Raw genomic sequence first — 19417 nt, 5'->3', positions numbered from 1 at the left:
TTTAAAAGTTGAAGTAAGTTGGGCCTTGAGGTTTAGCTCCATCTGTAGATGTATTGAAGCCTCACTCATTGTGATGACATTTCTTTGTGATTCACATTTTCCATCAATATTCTTTGGACAGGGTCTGCAGTTCCTGTAGGTATCTGATTTTTACTGGAGTAGAATTAGGCTAATAGCCAATCCCTCATTGCTCACCTCTCCCATCATTACTGCATTTTTAGGTCAGTTGTTTTACTACCCAAAGCAGTTTACTTTCCTTTGAAATGTTTACAAGCTTGATTTGTGAGGGTGACTGCTTATTCCTTTCATATTCACCTTTCCTTTAAGTTTCTTCAGTTCAGAATCAAGTCCTATGGTACCTGATGATCTTATATTATGTAGATATTTCAGATCCATTTAAAACACTTTTTGGAGTACAACTTTCAACAGCTTTTCTATAGTTGTTCTCTCCTTCCATCCTACCTACACGTAGTGTTTGTAGGTCTGTTCAGTCTTTCTTCACAGAAAAGGAATCCTTGCATCATTTTTCTGTAAGCTTTATTTATGATACCATAATTAAGGTTCTTGAATTTTTCATTTCCCTTGACTTAATGGCACATGACAACAACCACAACAACAACAACAACAACAACAGGAAACGATAGAGCTCTCTTGACCTAGTGAATAGAACGTTATGCTACAAGCCAAACATTTTAATCTGTGGCCCTCGGGCCTGGTTTTAATTGTTTTGGTCAAACATTCTTCTAAGTGATATAGCACTGGTCTGTCCATTTGTTGTACAGAGCTAATTTGTGGTTGCTGTGATGCTAAACACTGTGACACTGATGTGTCAAATGAGATAATGGTTACCCATGGTGGACAGTGTTTGGTGGAGCTTCCTGATTAAAACAAGCTTGGAAGCAGGAGAGGCATCCACTTCTGAAACAGTCTGCCTCCAGAAACTCTACAAACGTGGAGAAATGATGAAAGTTATACAAGTGTCCAGGTCTTTTGTTCATAGGGTTGCTATGACTCGATGGCACTTAACAACAACAACAACACAGGAAATGAGTATGTGCTTGCCGTTTGTGGACTGGAGCTTTTTATGCCTAGTTTCATTATTGTATTTCTATTCTGATTTTTGTTCCTGTAGTCATAATTATGAAGATGGTGCAGGACCAGGTGGTGTCTTGTTCTGTTATGCATAGGATCATATGAATTGGAACAAATAGGATGGTACCTAACAACACAATTTCTGGTTCAGATAAAGATTTATCCCTCTCATGGATAAATTTATCCTTAATATGGATACATTTTAAAATTTTCTTCCCTGGGTAGATTTTTAATTTTACCTAAAAAACACCCAGATATTGCTCTGATCATGGAACAATATCTGTATTAACAAATAAAAGCATGTTCTTTGAATATACATAGTTTTTCCTATTATCATTATGTATTTGGAAGATTGAAGATTAGAAATTAATCAAGAGTGTAAGGATATTTAATTCATTCTGACATCATGACCAGAAAATACTATTTCTTATCAATATTATCTCCTAAAGTTGTCTGACCTGAAATTTTACACCATATGTTTAACAAAAATACAGGAGAGATGCCCTACCACTGACCAACTGAAACAGAATTTTCAGGAAAAATTCAGGAAATTTAGAAGTGCTTGACAATTTTCTAGAATTTATTTAAAAGCACATTAGAGAAATACTATAACATACATGATTTATGTAAATCATAATGTCAACAAATTCCGAAAGGAATAAAATTAACTATTATTTTGTGAAAAATCGTGTTCTCCATCAGTCTGAGAGAACTGAGGGAGAGGAAGTGGAAGAAAATGTATGTGTATGAATGAATGAATGAATGAAAACACATACTTTCTGCAAACTTAAACTAAATCACTAAGAACATAAATATATCAAACAACAACAAACACAGTAAAAATGGACACTATAAAATATGAAAGAAGAAACAATCTGGAAACAACAGATCTGACTCCTGTCCTATTCTGTGTCATCCTCACACCTCTGCCTGTGTCCCAGGCACTCTCACTTAAGTCCGTTTCTATAGTCACTGTCTAGTCCCCTTGGTTGAGGGTCTTTCTCTCCTTCTCTGCACCTTCTCCTTCCTAAGCATGATGTCCCTTTCCAAGGTATAACCTTTCCTAGCAACATAATCAAAGAATGTGAGATGAAGTTTCACCATCTTTGCCTCCAAGGAGCACTAAACAAAAGTTATCTACTCTTGTAAATCTTAACATCATGTTAAAGACAACATATTTTTAGAAAAATAGTGAAAACCACAAAGACATTTTCTATTTATTACACATATATATTTATATACTATTTTTTAGATTATATCGATGTTATAAAAATATTTTAAAAAATAGAGATATTCAATGCATAAAAGCTATGGTAATTCCAGTGATTAAAAGAGCCATCCATGCTTATCAAACATATATAAGATACGCTTTACAATTAAGGAGATCTGATGATTTAAAATATATGTAAATTTAGTAGGAAAAACCTTTTGATTCTTATATTTGACGACTACAGGCAATATTTAATTTTAAGATATTTATACATATTAGTATGAGTTTGAATACTGAGATAATTTTATCACTATATTCTGCATATATATATATATAGAAAATAATACCATGAAAAGAAAAAAAATGATACATTGGACATAAACATAAATAATAAATTATGTTCTCACCTATAGAGTCAGGCAACTGTTGTAACATATTGGATGACAGTAAGAGGTCTTCAAGGGCTTCACATCCAGAAATTTCCATGTCAACTGTCTCTATTCTGTTTTTTGACATATCCAGATAAACCAGCATCTTTAACTTCCCTATAGACTTGATGACATTGCATAAACTCAGGGTTAGTTGAGAAATTTTCACACCGCTTTAAAAAATGGAAACATTCTGAAACCAATATTAAAAGAAATCACAACATTGACAAATATTGTCCAGGATGTAGAAGAATTGGAATTCTCATATATTGCTGGTATTGGAATTCTCATATATTGCTGGTAGGAATGTAAAAAGGTAGCATTTGGCAGTTTTAAAAATGTTAAATATATGATTTCTTAGCAATTTCTAGGTATATACTAAAAGAATGAAAATATATTTCCACAAAAACTTTACCTGAGTGGAGCAGTACTGTTCATCTTTGTTAAAAAACCCAATACAATAGAAATGTTCATCAATTGGTGAGTGGATTAAAAGTATATAGTATCCATGCAATGGTATATTATTTGATAATAAAGAGAAATGGAACATACAACATAGTTAAACCTAGAAAAGTTTATGCTTAGTGAAAGAAGCCAATCAGAAAAGCCCATACACTGTATAGATTCTTTTCTATGATATCTAGAACAGGTAAACCTAAACAGACAGAAAGCACACTAGTGTTGCCAGGGGTGGAGGGAAAAGTCTATGGTGATTGACTGCTAATCGCTTAGAGGGGCTCTTTTAGAAGTGATTGGCATTTTGAAAATGCGATTCTAATTTTGGTTGCAGAACTGTGTAAATATATGAAAAACAATGAATTGTGTTATACATGAATCATATCTAAATAAAATGTCAAAAGAAAACATAACATCTCTAATTTTCTACTGAAGGAAGAAAAATACCTACATTGCTACATAAACAATGCATGTCAATACTTCTAATTTCAAATACTTAAGAAATATTTCCAATTATGACTTAGATTTGTCCCCTTAAACAGATCCACTATTTTATTCATTCACTAGTTCTTTTAAGAATCTATAAGTTGGAGAAAAATAATGGGAATTTTTTATTTCACAAGAGTGAAGGAAACTATCATGTAAATAAGTACTACAATACTATGATATAGATAATATTATAGATAATAGCAAGTGGAGAATGCTTTAGAAGCATATTGGAAGAATCAATATTTGTTAAGAAGATATAGGTTGTGAAGAAGAAAAGGGGAACTTGTACCTGAAAGGGAGATAGCTGTTAAATGCCTTTAAGTTGGTCCTAACTCATAATGGTACTTTGTGCAACAGAATTGAACATTGCCTGGGGCAGTGCTAGGAAAAAAGAACAGCACTTCTATTCACAAACAAAAGTGTAAATGGAGCATGTTTGAGAAATGGGAAAATTAAATCAGGATACAAAAATGAAGTTGGGGTTATTGGAAGAAGTCAACTAGTTAACTGTCTTTTAATCATATATCACATTAAAGAGAAAGGAATTTTATATTATAGGCAATGAAAGCTTTTGAGAGCTTTTAACGTGAGAAAACATGACTTAATTTGTGCTTTCAAAAACAACACCTGGAAACTGAGAAGGACAGATTTGTGACTGGACAGACTAGTGTCAGAAACCAGTTACTTAAAAGATTCTCCAAATGGTTTAGCTGAGAGAGAAGAAGAATCTTATCTTCTTATGATCTCATTAAGCAGAAGCGAAGATGAAGAGGGGTTGGATTCAAGAGGGGTTTTAAAATGGAGCGACTGGATTAGTAACTGATACTGAGAACAGGGAAAGGGGTAAAAAGTGATTACTTAACTGAGATCTTGACTAGTGGAGTTAGAGCAAGATGAAGTACTCATTTTCTTTATTATAATAATATTATATTTGACGGCATGTCCTAATGATAAATGTCTGTAAATATCTAGGATTCAATGAATGATCCACCTGTTTGTTGGGTTTACTTGTACGCACTTTACTGTCTATACTTATTTGATTATATATATATGAATGTTGTTGTTGTGTGCTGTGGAATCAGAACTGACTCATAGCTGACCCTATGTATATTCCTATATATGGTCAGAGGCAGTAAATCTCATGGAAAGAGAGTGTCTATCCTTCTCCTGTGGAGCAGCTGATGTTTTTGAACCATGTGCCTTTGGAGTTGGAGTGCATTTATTAATTCTATTAATTAATTTGTAATACCAGAGATAGGATTACTGATGTCAGATGGATCTTGGCTGAAAGAGAATACAAGAAAAATATCTATTTGTGTTTTATTGACCTTTCATAGGCATTTGACCATGTGGATCATAACAAACTATGACTAACATCGATTATAATGGGAATTCCAAAACACTTAAACTCACACAAAATCTATGTAACTATACCAGGAAGGTGGTGTCAGAACAGAGCAAGGGAGAACTGTATAGTTTTAAAGCAGAAAACATGTGAGTCAAAACTTTTTTCTTTCTCCTTATCTAATAAATCTGTATGCTGAGCAAATAATTTGAGAAGCTGGACTTTATGAAGTAGAGTATGGCATCATTCTTGGAAGAAGACTCATCAGGACTCATAGGACAACAACCTGTATTACACAAATGACACAACCTTGCTCACTGAAAGTGAAGGAGACTTGAAATGCTTGCTGTAGAAGATCAAAGTCCACAGCTTTCAATATGGATTACATCTCAACATCAAGAAAACAAAAATCTTCACTGGGTTTATAGACAATATCAATATAGTTGGAAAAAGGATTGAAACTGTCAATGATTTAATCTTGTATCCACAATTAATACCCTTGGTATAAAACAGTCAAGAAATCAAAAGACATACCACATTGAGAAAATCTACTGTTGAAGACCTCATTCAAGTTCTAAGGAGGAATGATGTCAGTTTAAAGATACAGTTGGTATTTTCAACTACTTATTATGCATTTGGAAATTCAACTATAATAAGGATGATAGAAGAATTGATTCTTTTGAGTTGTGTTGGAGAAAATCACTGAATATCCTATGGACTCTCAAAAGAACAAAGAAATTTGTCTTGAGGATTGTGCAATCAGGGTGCTTCTGAAAGGCAAGGACAGTGAAACTTCATCTCACATATTTTGAGAATGTTGTAAGGAAAAGTTAGTGCTTGGAAAACACATCATACTTGTTAAGATGGAGTGTCAGTAAAAGAAAAGAAGACCTTCGACAAGATGAATTCATATAATGTCTGCTACTATGAGCTCTAGTATATTGGAAATGATGGCCAAGGGCAGTGAAGGGTACAAATCTGCTGTTCACAGGGTCATTATGGTCTATGGTCATCTCAAAGGCACCTAATCACACAAGAACACTGATTCATTCATTACATATGTGCAAACACTTGATATTGTGGATACTGTCCTAAATATTTATAAATGCTATTTAATACTTTATCTTCTCAATACTCTGGTTTCTCTTCAGATTGTAGAAATCTTTTGACTTTCAGATGCATTGATTCAAAAGAACCAGCAGAAAGACCAGAGGAAAAACCAAAAAAGGATGGTTTCATATGCTCTTCAGAAGGACCAAAATCTGAGAAGCTGTATAAATCTAAATCTGAAACTCGTTGGGGCCCACGACCAAGCTCCAGCAGACGAGATGAAGGTAATGATAGGCCTGTGAGAAGATCAGGTCCCATTAAAAAGCCTATTCTTAGAGACATGAAAGAAGAGCGGGAGCAAAGAAAGGAGAAAGAAGGAGAAAAGGTTACTGAAAAAGCTATAAAATCAGAAAAGACCGAAAAGAAGGATCCTGTTCCTCCACCCCCTCCACCTCCAGCACCAGTCCAGCCACAGTCCGTTTCACCACCAACCCAAATAGAAGGAGAGAAACCTCCTGCAACAGAAAATACTGCTTTGGCTCAAAAGACAGCTCCAGATACAAAAGCTTTGGAGCCTCTAAATACTGTTCAGGTAGAGACTACAACTAAAACTGTAAACCAGCAAACTGTCCCAGCACCTGCAGTGAAAGATGAGAAACAGCTTGAGAAAGTCATCACTAAAGACCTTGTAGAAAGACCTCGAACAGAGTCAAGACCAGTAGTTAAAAAAGAGCCACCTTTACAAACCCCTCGGACTTACTGGAAAGAAGCTAGAGATAGAGACTGGTTTCCAGATCAAGGATACAGAGGTCGAGGCCGAGGAGAATATTACTCCAGAGGACGAAGCTATAGAGGCTCTTATGGAGGACGTGGCCGGGGTGGTAGAGGGCATACTCGAGACTATCCTCAGTTTAGGGACAATAAGCCGAGAACAGAGCATGTGCCCTCAGGGCCTCTGAGGCAGCGAGAAGAGAGTGAAACAAGAAGTGAGAGCTCTGATTTTGAAGTCGTTCCTAAAAGTCGACGATAGCGGGGTTCAGAAACTGACACGGACAGTGAAATTCACGAAAGTGCAAGCGACAAGGATAGTTTAAGCAAAGGTAAACTCTCCAAAAGAGAGGAAAGATCAGAAAACAAAAAACCTATAAAAAACCTCAGTCATCTTTCAAGCCTGAAAATCATGTACGATTAGATAATAGAGCACATGAAAAACCATACATGAGGGATGATGATAAATCTAAGCCAGGTTTCCTTCCTAAAGGAGAACCAACAAGGCGAGGCCGAGGCGGAACATTCAGACGTGGTGGAAGGGATCCTGGAGGGCGCCCATCGCGTCCTCCCACCTTACGAAGGCCTGCTTATCGCAACAATCAGTGGAATCCAAGGCAGCCAGAAACTCCTAAACTAGAAGGTGGGGAGCCACCCAGACGACATGAGCCATTTATTCCTATGGCAGCAGATAAACGCCCCCCAAAATTTGAGTGGAAATTTGACCCAACTAGAGAGAGACCCCGAAGGCAACGCTCCACCAGACCGCCACGGCAAGATAAGCCTCCAAGGTTCAGACGGCTGAGAGAAAGAGAAGCTGCTTCTAAAACAAATGAGGCACCAGTGGCCACAAATAGCACAGTTAACTTTATATTCTCAAAATGTTTTCTGCAGACCAGCAGCTTTGATGCCACTTGAAAGCTCCTTTTGTAGCATATCAGTTCCAAATATTGAAGCAGAATTTGCATTTCAGCAAATATTTTAGTATAGAAGTTAAGTAATGACATTGATTGGTTTCTTGGGAAGCAGAAGCTATGACAAGTCTATGATGGCATGTTCTTAGGACAAACACTTGTAGATAGGAAGGGATGGAAAGGGAAACAAGCAAGATTGCGCATAATAAGTTAGGCTGTACTGAAGTCTTTAGGACATCCTCAGCTGCACTAATGCTGGGAAAGCCTGCAGTAGTCAGATTGCAGCTTCTATTCTTATTAGTTGGATAACCTTAGGTTGTTAGGAGATATATGGCCATTGGATCCAATGTGTCCCAAAAGATCACTGGTGCTGTTTACCCAGAAAGTAAATATAATTTTAGAATAGAGAGCTACCTCCATGTGAAGCAATTATTGATACTGGGAGCAGGATTCCTAGAAGCTCTAGAGTCAGTTCTTCATTCTTGAAAGAGGACAGATATGAGATTGTCTACCTCAAGTAACAACCAAAGGTTATGCAACTAATAAGAAACTGAAATTTGACTCAGTTTTATCAGACTTCAAAGAGTATGTGCAGTTTTATCAGACTTCAAAGAGTATGTGATCATATTGACAGTTCTTGGCTTCTCGTCTCAATAAATCCAGGAACATTATCTCTAGCCTTGCTCTCTCATTTCCCCATATGAACAAAGGATGTGAATAGTCTTGAAATAGCTTAATAATTACTGTTGTTGATTTTCGTTGCCATTGAGTTGGAGTTTATTAATATCTTACCCTTTGGTAGATTTTCAGAGGCTGTAAATCACATAGTAGGAGATTGCTCATTTTTCTCCCACAGCGCAGCTGGTAAATTTGAACTGCTTACCTTTGAGCTGACATTTACCCATTGCTGTTGTTATGTGCTGTCAAGTCACTTGCGATTCATAGTGATATTATATACAGAAGCTCTGAACCCTGCTCTATCCTGAGCCAATTTCATTGTCTCTGACACACATACCCCATTTTCCCAGTCACTGAGTCAATCCCTTTCACCAAGGGTCTTCCTCTCTTGTGCTGTCCCTCCATCTTTCCAAGGATAATGCCCTTCTCCAAGGACTGGTTCCTCCTGGCAACATGTCCAAAGTAGAGAGATGGAGCTTTAAAATCCTGTCTCCAAGAAGCAGACTGCTTTCATCCACTCCGGGAAAGAGCTATTTGTTATCTTAGCAGTCTATGGCACGTTCAATACTCTTCTCTAGCATCACAACTCAAAGGCACTGATTCTTCTTCTATTATTTTCAGTCACTGTCCATCTCTCTGTTGCATAGCAAGTAAGTGTGAAGACCATGGCTTAGATCAGATGCACCTTAGTGATCTTATCCACTAGACTACATAATGTATGCACAGTGAGTAAAGGTAGTGTAAAGTTTCTCTTAACTTTGTAATATGTTATTTGAAAAAACATTGTCATTTTATAGTTTCCTACCCAGGGTAATTATGTTTATATAGCTCACTCTTTTTTTGGTGAGAAAGAGAAGAATGATATGTATGTGTGTTTGTGTGTGTTTTCTTTTACTTTTTTATCGTGAAAAAAAGTTTCTTTCCTTGAAATTCCCTTCATTGCTATCTCCAGGATAACTCATTATTTTGGATTAATAAGCATTATTTTGGAAACAAGATAGAGATTTATTCTTTATATTTAAATTATTCTAAACCTTCACTTAAAAATAATGTTAGAAAGACAAATTTTACCCTGCAGTGATGAAGGCATGAGACACAGTCTCAGTGTCCCTACAACTATTGAAATCTGCTTCCTATGGATACAATGAGGGCTTTGGATGGGCAGATGAAAAAAAGCAGAAACAATAAGAAAAATAAAATGCTAAAGTTGGCTTAAAAATAAAAAAAGCGTAAACGCTTATTTTGGTTGTTTAACTTTAGTGCAATGATATAATCTATAGCTTGGTTATAAGATAGAGCATTATAGAAGAGTAGTTATTTGATTCTCTATTTGCACCTCTGATTTAGGAATAACAGAGAAAAAAATGACAGCCTTGGTTTTCAAAAGTGTTAAAGAGACATGATTTTAATCCATTATAATACTAATAAAGTGTGAATATATTTTATTCCAGTTCTCATGTCATTGTTAGAACAATCATTCCATGATATTTATGGACACGGGCTGCACACACCATTCAACACCAATTTTCCAAATCCATGTGTTCAGAAAATCATGGACATTTATGGCAGGAGGCATGGGTACTCTCACAAGATATAAAACAAAATAAGAAATATAAGTGTACTAACTAAAACAAGAAATACATATAAGAACCGTATGCAAACCTAACTATTGACATGAAAAATCTACTTTCAGAAGAGACAAATAAGAGAGTATTCTCTGTTTTAGAGATGATTCTGTCATTCTCTTTTTATTTAATATTTTATTAAGGAATTTGAAAGCTGAGTGATTTGAAAGATTGAACTTTGGAGATGTGACCTTTGTAAAAATTACGATGAACCTCAAATTGTGACTAAAATTGAGAAGAATGGGAATTCCAGAACACTTGACTGTGCTCAAGCAAACCCTAGACCTAGATTAGGAAGCAGTCTTCAGAATAGAACAAGGAAACACTACATGGCTCAAAATCAGGAAATGAGTGTGTTAGAGATGCATATTGTCTCCATACCTTTTCAATCTGTGTGCAGAACAGATCATTCAGGAGGCTGGGCTCTATGAGGTGAAATGTAGCATCAGAATTGGAGGAAGACTGCTTAACAACCTGTGTAATGCAGATGATACAACCTTGCTTGTTGAAACTAAGGAGAATATGAAGCATTTTCTGTAGAAGGTCAAAGACTGCAGTATTAAACATAGGTTTAAGCTTAACATCAAGAAGACTAAGATTCTCACCCATGGGACAATTGGCAGAACCATGATAGATGGAAGAGAGATTGAAGCTGTTAATAATTTCTGCTTATTGGCTCTAAAATCAACACTCTTGGAACCAACAGTCAGGAAATAAAGATGAGTTGCATTAGGAAAATCTGTCTGGTACCTCTCCAGAGTGCAGAAGAGCAATAATGTCAGTCTAGAGACTAAGGTGCATATGATCAAGGTTCAGATCCGCATTACTTGCTATGCATCAGAGAGCCAGGTAAAGAATAAAAAGGACTGAAGAAGAGTTGACGCTTTTAGATTATGGTACTGGAGAAAAGTATTGAACATAATAACATGGACTGCCAAGAAAACAAACAAGTCTGTCCTGGAGAGAGTGAAGCCAAATTACTCTTTGTAGGCAAAGATTTTTAAGGTTTGTCACACATACTTTGGGCATGTTGCCTGCAAAGGCTATGGAGGATATTGTGCTTGGAAAGGTGGAGGAACAGTGCAGGAGAGGAAAACTCTGGATGAGATAGCTCGACACAGTAACTGGGGCAATGGGGGTAGGTGTGTCAGAGAGAGTGAGATTGATTCAGAATAGGGCAGGGGTCAGTGATACTGTGCAGGATCATTATGAATCTCAGATGATTTGATAGCACATAACAGCAACAACCATAATTTGGGCTTTCAATTGGTTTTACAGGGTCAGTGCATTAGATCATAATGGTGATTGAATTACAGTGCCAAATGGATGAATTTGCAGCATATTTGATTACAGTGCTGCAATTTACTGACTTTGAGAATATGCTTTCTTCTTTCTATATTTCAGTTTCTTCACTTATAAATTGACAACGGAATCTACTTTATGGTGTTGTTATAAGGATTACACAAGTAAATATTTGTAAAGCACCAAGGTGGTCATTCTCTACCATGTGGTGATGCTAGGTAGGATTCTTTTTTTTTTAATACAAAATGCATTGAAGAAGCAATTACAAGGTTTTCCAACCAGACATATATTCTGATGCATTAACTTCTTTGTTTAATGGATAGTAAGTTAATGGTTCATTGGGAATCATCGCAACTCAAGTGCAGGGAATAGATGGTTCAGGATTAGTATGTATTTTGGTCCTGTTATCAAAAGGCATCCATCCTAGGGAGGGGAAATTTTGATTGGAAAGGTAGACTCTCCAGGAGGAAGACTCTCTAAGAGATGAGCTGTCACAGTGACTGCAAACAAGGGCTTGGATGTGGCAAAGATCCCGAGGATGGTGCAGAACCAGGCAAGGTTTTGATCTGTTACACAAAGGATTACTATGAATCAGAGTTAATTCGATGACACCTACCAACTATGTGCCATGAAATTCAGATCTGCCCCCCCTGCTCTGTGTGATCTCCTCACACAGGGTCATTGTATATGTTATCTTTGTAACTCAGACATATAGTGTAGTTCCTGATTTATAGACATGTACAGATGAATTATCTGTTAAATAACTCAGTAATAGGTGAACATGCTTTTACATTTTGTATCTATGATGGTAGTATAAATATTTTATAAAAAATACTTTTTCCATTAATCTTGTCCTAGGGTTTTCCTACTTTGTGTTTTTTCATGCTTATTCCAAGAAAGCTTAGTCAATGGAATTCTTGCTCTTGCCACCTATTCAGATATTTTAAGAAAGTTTTAATGTTAATTTAAAGAGGAATAAAATAAAATTTGGAAGTATGTGCCTGTATCTTCTATTTTGAGTAAAGAATTTTTACATATCCAGCCGCTCCGGCTACTCAGTCCAATGCGAAGGAACTTGGAGTTGATCACTGTAAACAGGAGTGTTGTGTATGGGAGGGATGTGCATGTGTGTGTGTGTGTGTGTGAGTACGCGCACACACATACATGCATGCACCTCTTTAAGGATGGGGAGCAGAGTGCTTTATGGAAACCTATTCTTTTACTAACAGAAAAAGTAAGAACATCCATACTCAAAGAATTGACTGATAAACTTACTGCTGAGAGTATAGCACCGAATTGTCCTTTAGTCTGAGACAAACTTTGACTTTTGTTTACTTTTCTGCCTTTAATATTTATGAGTTTTATATTTTAAAAATTCAACTTGGTTCTATTGGAAATCACCTGAGCTTAAAAGTTATACTTTATGGAAGAGTATGCTATCTTTTAGAATAAGGTTGATTTTGCAAATCTAGGATTTGTCATTTAGACAGCATTTATTTTTTGACTATAATGTTCAACATGCTTTCATATTTTAAAAAAAGTACTAAACATGAAAAGACATGATAACAACAACAGCAAAAATTCTTTCAGATGATTTTGTGTACCCATACATTCAAACATATCAGCGATGATTTATACTTGGAGACTAAAGACTTCTCTAATAAAGTACAAATTTAATTTAAACTTCATATACTGAGACTTAAGATTAATTTATACTAATTTTCATTAATATTTAGTACAAAATCTTAAACAATATGGCATAATAAAAAACTTACATACCCCAGGCAGCACTTGCAAGGCATTGTTATCCATCCATAATTCCCTTAAATTTTGTATTTGATCTAGAACTTCAGGCTGGCAAAAGGATAAGAGAGAAATGAGAAAAAGTCAACTTAATGTTTTCTTAGCACAAATACCAGGTTGAATGTTTTGGGTCTTAGCTATTTAATTAGGAATCTATTGTTAAACCTTTAAGAAACTTCAACTTTAACTTATTACCACAAAACTGGTTGTCCTTGTAGTAGTAAACATAGAATTTCTCTAAAATCAGTATCTATGACCAGCTACATTCTCCTTTAGCACATTATAATTGTCCTTTGTAACATTCATTTATTAGATTCATTACTTGATAATTGTTTGTCTTTTTCACTATAGTCTAAATTTTTGAAGGGCACAGTAATGTATTTTTGAAATCACTCAATCCCATCTTCCTTTTGCTTACCATGCTATTTGGTATATGATAGGTTCTTACTACCTACCATGTAGGTACGCTGTTGTTATGTGCTGTCAAGTCACCTGTGACCCAGCGTGACCCTATGCACAACAGTTCTAAAGCTTGCCCTATCCTGAGCCAGTCTTACTGTCTCCAACACATCTCCCCCCACAACTTCAGTTACTGTGTCAAACCATCTCATCTGGGGTCTTCCTCTCCTGTGCTGTCCCTCCACCCTTACAGGTATGATTTATGTTGTTGTTGAGAACCAACAAGTCAGAACCTGCCCATAGCTGACCCTCCAGTGGGTTTTCAGAGGCTGTTAATCGCATGGGAGGAGATTGTCCATTCTTGTCTCACATACATAATATATGTTAGGACTCACTCTGTGTGTGTGTGTCTTTATCAAGAAGAAAGAAAGTTTCACACTGGATAAAATTCAACAATTCCTTACATATCTATGCAATAGAACAGAGATTAATGTCTAAATTTAAGGTATATACCTATATACCTAAGTTAGATTAGAATACATTGGGACAACCAATTTAAATGGCTTTGCACAGCAATGTCTATTTCCAATTCACACTACATGGTTAGCATGGAGCTGTGCCCCACAGCCATGTGACATTGTCTTTTCGAGCTCGTTATCATCTTCTAGCACGTTAGACCTATGTTCATGGCCCCAAACAAAGTTTGAGGAAATCTGAGAAATACAGGGGAGTTCATGGAAAGTTTGGTGAAAATGATGACAATGAAATAAAGACCATTAAGAATGAATTCTTAGCACATTAATAAACTATTTATTCATTTATCCACTTAGTTTCTACTATATATCTTCTAATTGTCAGGAATTGCATTAGAGTCATAATACTATTACATAATAATATCATAATAGTATGATACCTGATCTTTTTTTTTAACATGTTGCCGCAAATGATGACAAAATGTGTTTAAGCACGTTCGTCAATTTAAAAGTATGTGGCAAAGTGTTAAATTTCTGGGATTTTTTTAATTTTATTTTAATGAAAGTTGACAGAGACTTCGTATCTCCATTCATTCATTGTTGCATTTTTCTCCCTGTCCACGCCTCCCCCCATTTCACTCTTCTCTTTGAAAAGCAAAAGAAAAATTCTTTCATTATTATACAGTCCCTCCCCCCTCAAGTCCACTCCACTATGTAGCCTTCATTCTAGACTCCTGTCATGACAATAATACCTAATCATGTATACCTTTTAAATAGTTCTCTCCCTCATATGTTTCAATGTAGTATACATAATTTATCCCATCTTTCTTACTCTCCCCACAACACAAATGTCAGTTCTGTTTTACAACAGTGGCACTATGCAGTATTTGTCCTTTTATGTCTGATATATTTCACTCAACATAATGTCCTCCAGGGTCACCCATTTTGGATAATATTTCATGAGTTCCTTGTTTTTCAATGCAGCATAGATGATACCTGATCTTTACAAATCCAGAATCTAATTTCAAAGCCAACACATTCAGAATAAATACATATTGTTTTTATGTGCCGTCAAGTTGAAAGAGACAACTGACCCTCCAGCAGATTTTCAGAGGCTGTAAATGACATGTGAGCAGACTGCACATCTTTCTTACATAGAACAGCTGGAAGATTCAAACTGGCTGGCTTTGGCTTGACAATGCAATTCTTTACCTACAAGGCCATCAAAGTGTCCTAAGTACGTGATACATAGTAAGACTGGCTCAGGATAAGACAGGCCTTAGAGCTATTGTGCTCTAAGGCTGCTATAAATTGCAGGTGACTTGATGGCACATGACAATAACAAAGTGAGCATTTAGGAGGAAGACACATCTGCCGTAGCAATGAGAGAAAGGCAGAGAAATATTCATAGAAGGAGTTAGCCAGAAATATCAGACAGATCAAAGTACACGTTAGCCAGAAATAGAAAAATGAGAAATATCATTAAACAGGAATATGTTCACAAGTAGTTTATACCAGAGTCTTAATTTTGAGATGAAGTGAATTCAAAGATATGAAGCTAAAAAAAGACTCTACGGTAGGGCCACATGTTTATTGTTTAGGTACAGTATCATTACAAAAAGATTTTTAATAGGAAGGGAAGATTGGCATCTTATTTCTAACAATAGACTGGTGGGGTGGGGGAGAAATCACAAACTCAAAATATAAAAAGCAAAACAAAACAACCCAAAAAATCAGTTTGAGATCATAAGAGAAAAGGTGAGGACTAAAGGAAAAGCTGGCTTCTGGAAGCATTTAGAAAATAAAATCCAAAGGATTTGTTTGGTAACTGGATATGAAGTTGAGTTAGTGTATTACACGGGATTCCCAGTTTTCTTGCACATGGGAATGTCAAAACTAGAGGTGCACAATACTGAGTAGAGGCAGAGACTACGTTCAATTATGATCTTGATTAGCTTTGGGCCACTCTGAGACATAGGTGGAGAAACTCAGAAAGGTGACTATTGAAATCTTAAGTTTAGGGGAAAGACTTAAGCATTGGATTAGAATGAATAATGAGCTTCCCAGGGAAAATGTGAAGGAAACACTGCGAAGAAGCAACCCTGTTGTGGTTGTTGTTTTGTTAGGTGCCATCAAGTTGAATATGATTCAGAATGACCTTATGAACTCTATCCTATCTTGCGCCGACAGAGTTTCTTCCTCTCCTTTGCCAATTGATCACCCTATCAAGCATCATGTCCCTTTCCAAGGAATAGTCTCTCCCTAGAAACATGTCCAAATGTGTGGTGAAGCCTCATCACCCTTGCCTCCAAAAAACACTCTGGCTGCACCCTCTCTAAGACACATTTGTTTGTTCTTTTGGTAGTCCATAGGATGTTCAGTGCTATTCTCCAACGCCATAGCTCAATAGCATCAATTTTTCTGTTATCCTGTTTCATTGACCAGTTCTCTGATGCATAGTGAATGATCATAAAGACCATGGCCTGAATCAGATGCTCTTTGGTCCTCAAACCGACATCATTACTCCTCAATAATTTGGAGAATTCCCTAACTAAAGACTTTCCCAATGCAATGCATCTCCTTATTTTCTTACTGCTGTTACCAAGGATGTTAATTTTAATTGTGGATCCAAGAAAGATGAAGTTGTTGAAACTTTTGATCTCTTTTTCATCCATCATGATGTTGCCTATTGGTCCAGTAGTAAGAATCTTTGTTTTCTTAACATTGAAAAGCATTTCATACCAAAGGCTGCACTCCTTAGTCTTCTGCAATAAGTACGTCAAGTCGTCCTTCTCACTTTAAGCAAGCAAGGTTGTGTCATTTGCATAAAGCAGGTTATTGATACTCCCCCTCTGATTCTGTTGCCATATTCCTCTTCATAGAGTTCAGTTTTTCAAGTAATTTTCCCAGCATACAGATTGAATAGGTATGGAGAGAGAATAAAATCCTGATGAACTCCATTCTTAATTTTAAACCATGCAGTGTTCCTCTGCTCTGTTCACACAACAGACTCCTAGTCCACGCATTGGCTTTGCATGAACACAATACATGCTCTGGGACTTGCGTTACTCTCAATGTCAGCCACAGCTTGTTATGATCCACACAATCAAACGCCTTTACATAGTCAATAAAGCATAAATACACATTCTTCTGGTATTCTTTACTTTCATCCAGGATCCATCTAACATCAGCAAGGGTATCCGTAGTGACATGGCCTCTTCTAAATCCTGCTTGAACTTCTGGTAGTTCCCTATCTATGTACTGTTCTGGCCATTTAAAAATAATATTCAGCAGTATTTTGCTTGAATGTAATGTTAATGATATTATTTGCCAAATATTGAAGTCTCCTCAAAATAATAATAAATTAATAAACAATAAAAAAAGAAAACCAAGAAGATTAAACTAAAGAAGGTGAGAAGAAATGGATTCTTGTGAGTAAGAGATTAGGAGTCAACAAATGTAGTTGTAACACATTTAGTTGATTTTGATTAACAATGACTCAATATCATAGAGTGAAGTTACCTAGACTGTGATATTGATGGAAGCAGGTCATTAGGTCTTTCTGTATTTGGATCCACTCATGAGATCAAGCTGTCAATCTTTTGATTGACACATGAACACTTAATCATTGTGCTAGTAGGCGGTCCAACAAATAGAGTTATATTAAGGATGATATAATGATAAATATATGTGATAATGGTCACCCATGGTGGATAGTGTTTGGTGGCACTCCCCTATTAAAACAAGCTTGGAAACAGGAGTGACATCCACTTCTGAAATAGCTTGCCTCCAGAAACCCTATGAACCTGGAGAGAGGATGAAAGTTATACAAGTGTTCAAGTTTCTTGTTCATAGGGTCACTATGAGTCGCCTACAACTCGACAACACTTAACAACAATAATAGTGAGAAAGAACATAGAAAGAATGGAATATCACACAAATGATAGTGTTCTAGTAAAAGAAGAGATTGAAAATGTTTGCTCAATTTAGAAAATAATAGATCACTAACAGCCTTAGCAATGGCCATTTTGTTGTTGCTGTTGTTATGTGCCATAAAGTTGCCTGTGACTCATAGTGACCCTATGCACATTAGTTCGGAACCCTATCCTGGGCCAATCTCATCATCTCCAACAGACCTAATCCCATTTCTCCAGTCACTGAGTCAATCCATCTCATCCTGGGTCTTTCTTTCCTGCACTATCCCTCAATGCTTCCAAATATGATGTCCTTCTCCAAGGACTGGTCCTTCCTGGCCACATGTCCAAAGTATATGCAACAGTGTCTCAAAATCCTTGCCTCCAGGGGGTAGCCTGATTTCACTTTCTCCAGGACAGATCAGTTTGTTCTTCTGGCAGTCCACGATATGTTCAACACTCTTCTCCAGCACCACAACTCAAAGGCATCAATCCTTCTTCTTTCATTCCTAGTTTCTGTTTAGCTCTCAGAAGCTGAGTAAGTAATTGTGAAGACCATGGCATGGATAAGGTGTGCCCTAGTCCCCAGACTGATATCTTGCTCTTCAGTACTCTAGAAAGGGCTCTGATAGAAGACTTCCACAATGTAATTTGTATTTTAATTTCCTGACTACTGGTACAGTTATAGTACAGTGATTGTAGACTAAATAAAAGACAATTAATACAGTATTGATGTTGTTTTTATGTCCTTTTGAAATAGGACTAACTCATAGGTGACACTCCAGTGGCTTTTCAGAGGCTCTAAGTTGCATAGGAAGAGACTGCCCATTTTTCTCCCATAGAGCAGCTAATGGATTAGAACAGTGTGCCTTTGGATTGGCAGTTCAACTCCTTACTACTGGGCCACAAGAAATCCCAATAGACTATTATGTATTAGATTTTTGTTGTTTGGCTGTATTTTTGGGTGAGTTTCCTCCCCCCCTTAAGTATTATATAGTATGTCGTCTCTAGTATGTGTCAGGTGATGTTTATAAGGCATATTAGGTTCTCATTTGACAGTTTCGGCACAAATTGTTCAGTGATATTGTTAAATTTTCCACAATACACCAAGATTATCTTTAATCCCATCCTTGTCCTTCTATACTCTAATTTTCCTGCATCATTATAATCTTTTTTATGCTTAGGAGTAATTGTTGATCTTTTACAGTAGACTGTTGTTTGTAAAATTTGAAGGAAAGGTAGCAAAAATATGTTCAGGGGCTAAGTGTAAAGAAAATCAACAGAAAGTAACTAGCAAACAGAAATATTGAAATGACATAAAAATCAATGGAGTAAATTCCAGGAGGGACCAAAATAGATTAAATTGTTGTTGTTGTTATGTGCCATTGAGTTGTTTGCGACTCATAGCAACCCTATGTACAACAACTCCAAACCCTGCTCTATCCTGTGCCAATTGCATTGCCTCTGACAC

At 36.4% G+C, this 19417-nt stretch overlaps 1 protein-coding gene across 1 annotated transcript in view; it reads right to left on the bottom strand.

The window, feature by feature from the left end:
- The window catches only part of LRRC7 (leucine rich repeat containing 7), a 720627-nt gene that overhangs the window by 232582 nt on the left and 468628 nt on the right, over positions 1 to 19417 (bottom strand). Inside the window, exons 8-9 of the mRNA XM_006879790.1 lie at positions 13137 to 13211; positions 2710 to 2854 (exon numbers count right to left, since the gene is read on the bottom strand). Coding sequence (XP_006879852.1) covers positions 2710 to 2854; positions 13137 to 13211 — 220 coding nt within the window. The remainder of the gene's footprint in view (positions 1 to 2709; positions 2855 to 13136; positions 13212 to 19417) is intronic.

The sequence above is a fragment of the Elephantulus edwardii genome, unplaced genomic scaffold (genome assembly GCF_000299155.1).
Source record: "Elephantulus edwardii isolate Elephantulus edwardi_28Jun2011 unplaced genomic scaffold, EleEdw1.0 scaffold00005, whole genome shotgun sequence".
In the NCBI taxonomy this organism is placed as follows: domain Eukaryota; kingdom Metazoa; phylum Chordata; class Mammalia; order Macroscelidea; family Macroscelididae; genus Elephantulus; species Elephantulus edwardii.
Note: the sequence above shows the minus strand (reverse complement) of the source record. Positions and strands in the feature narration are given on the sequence as shown.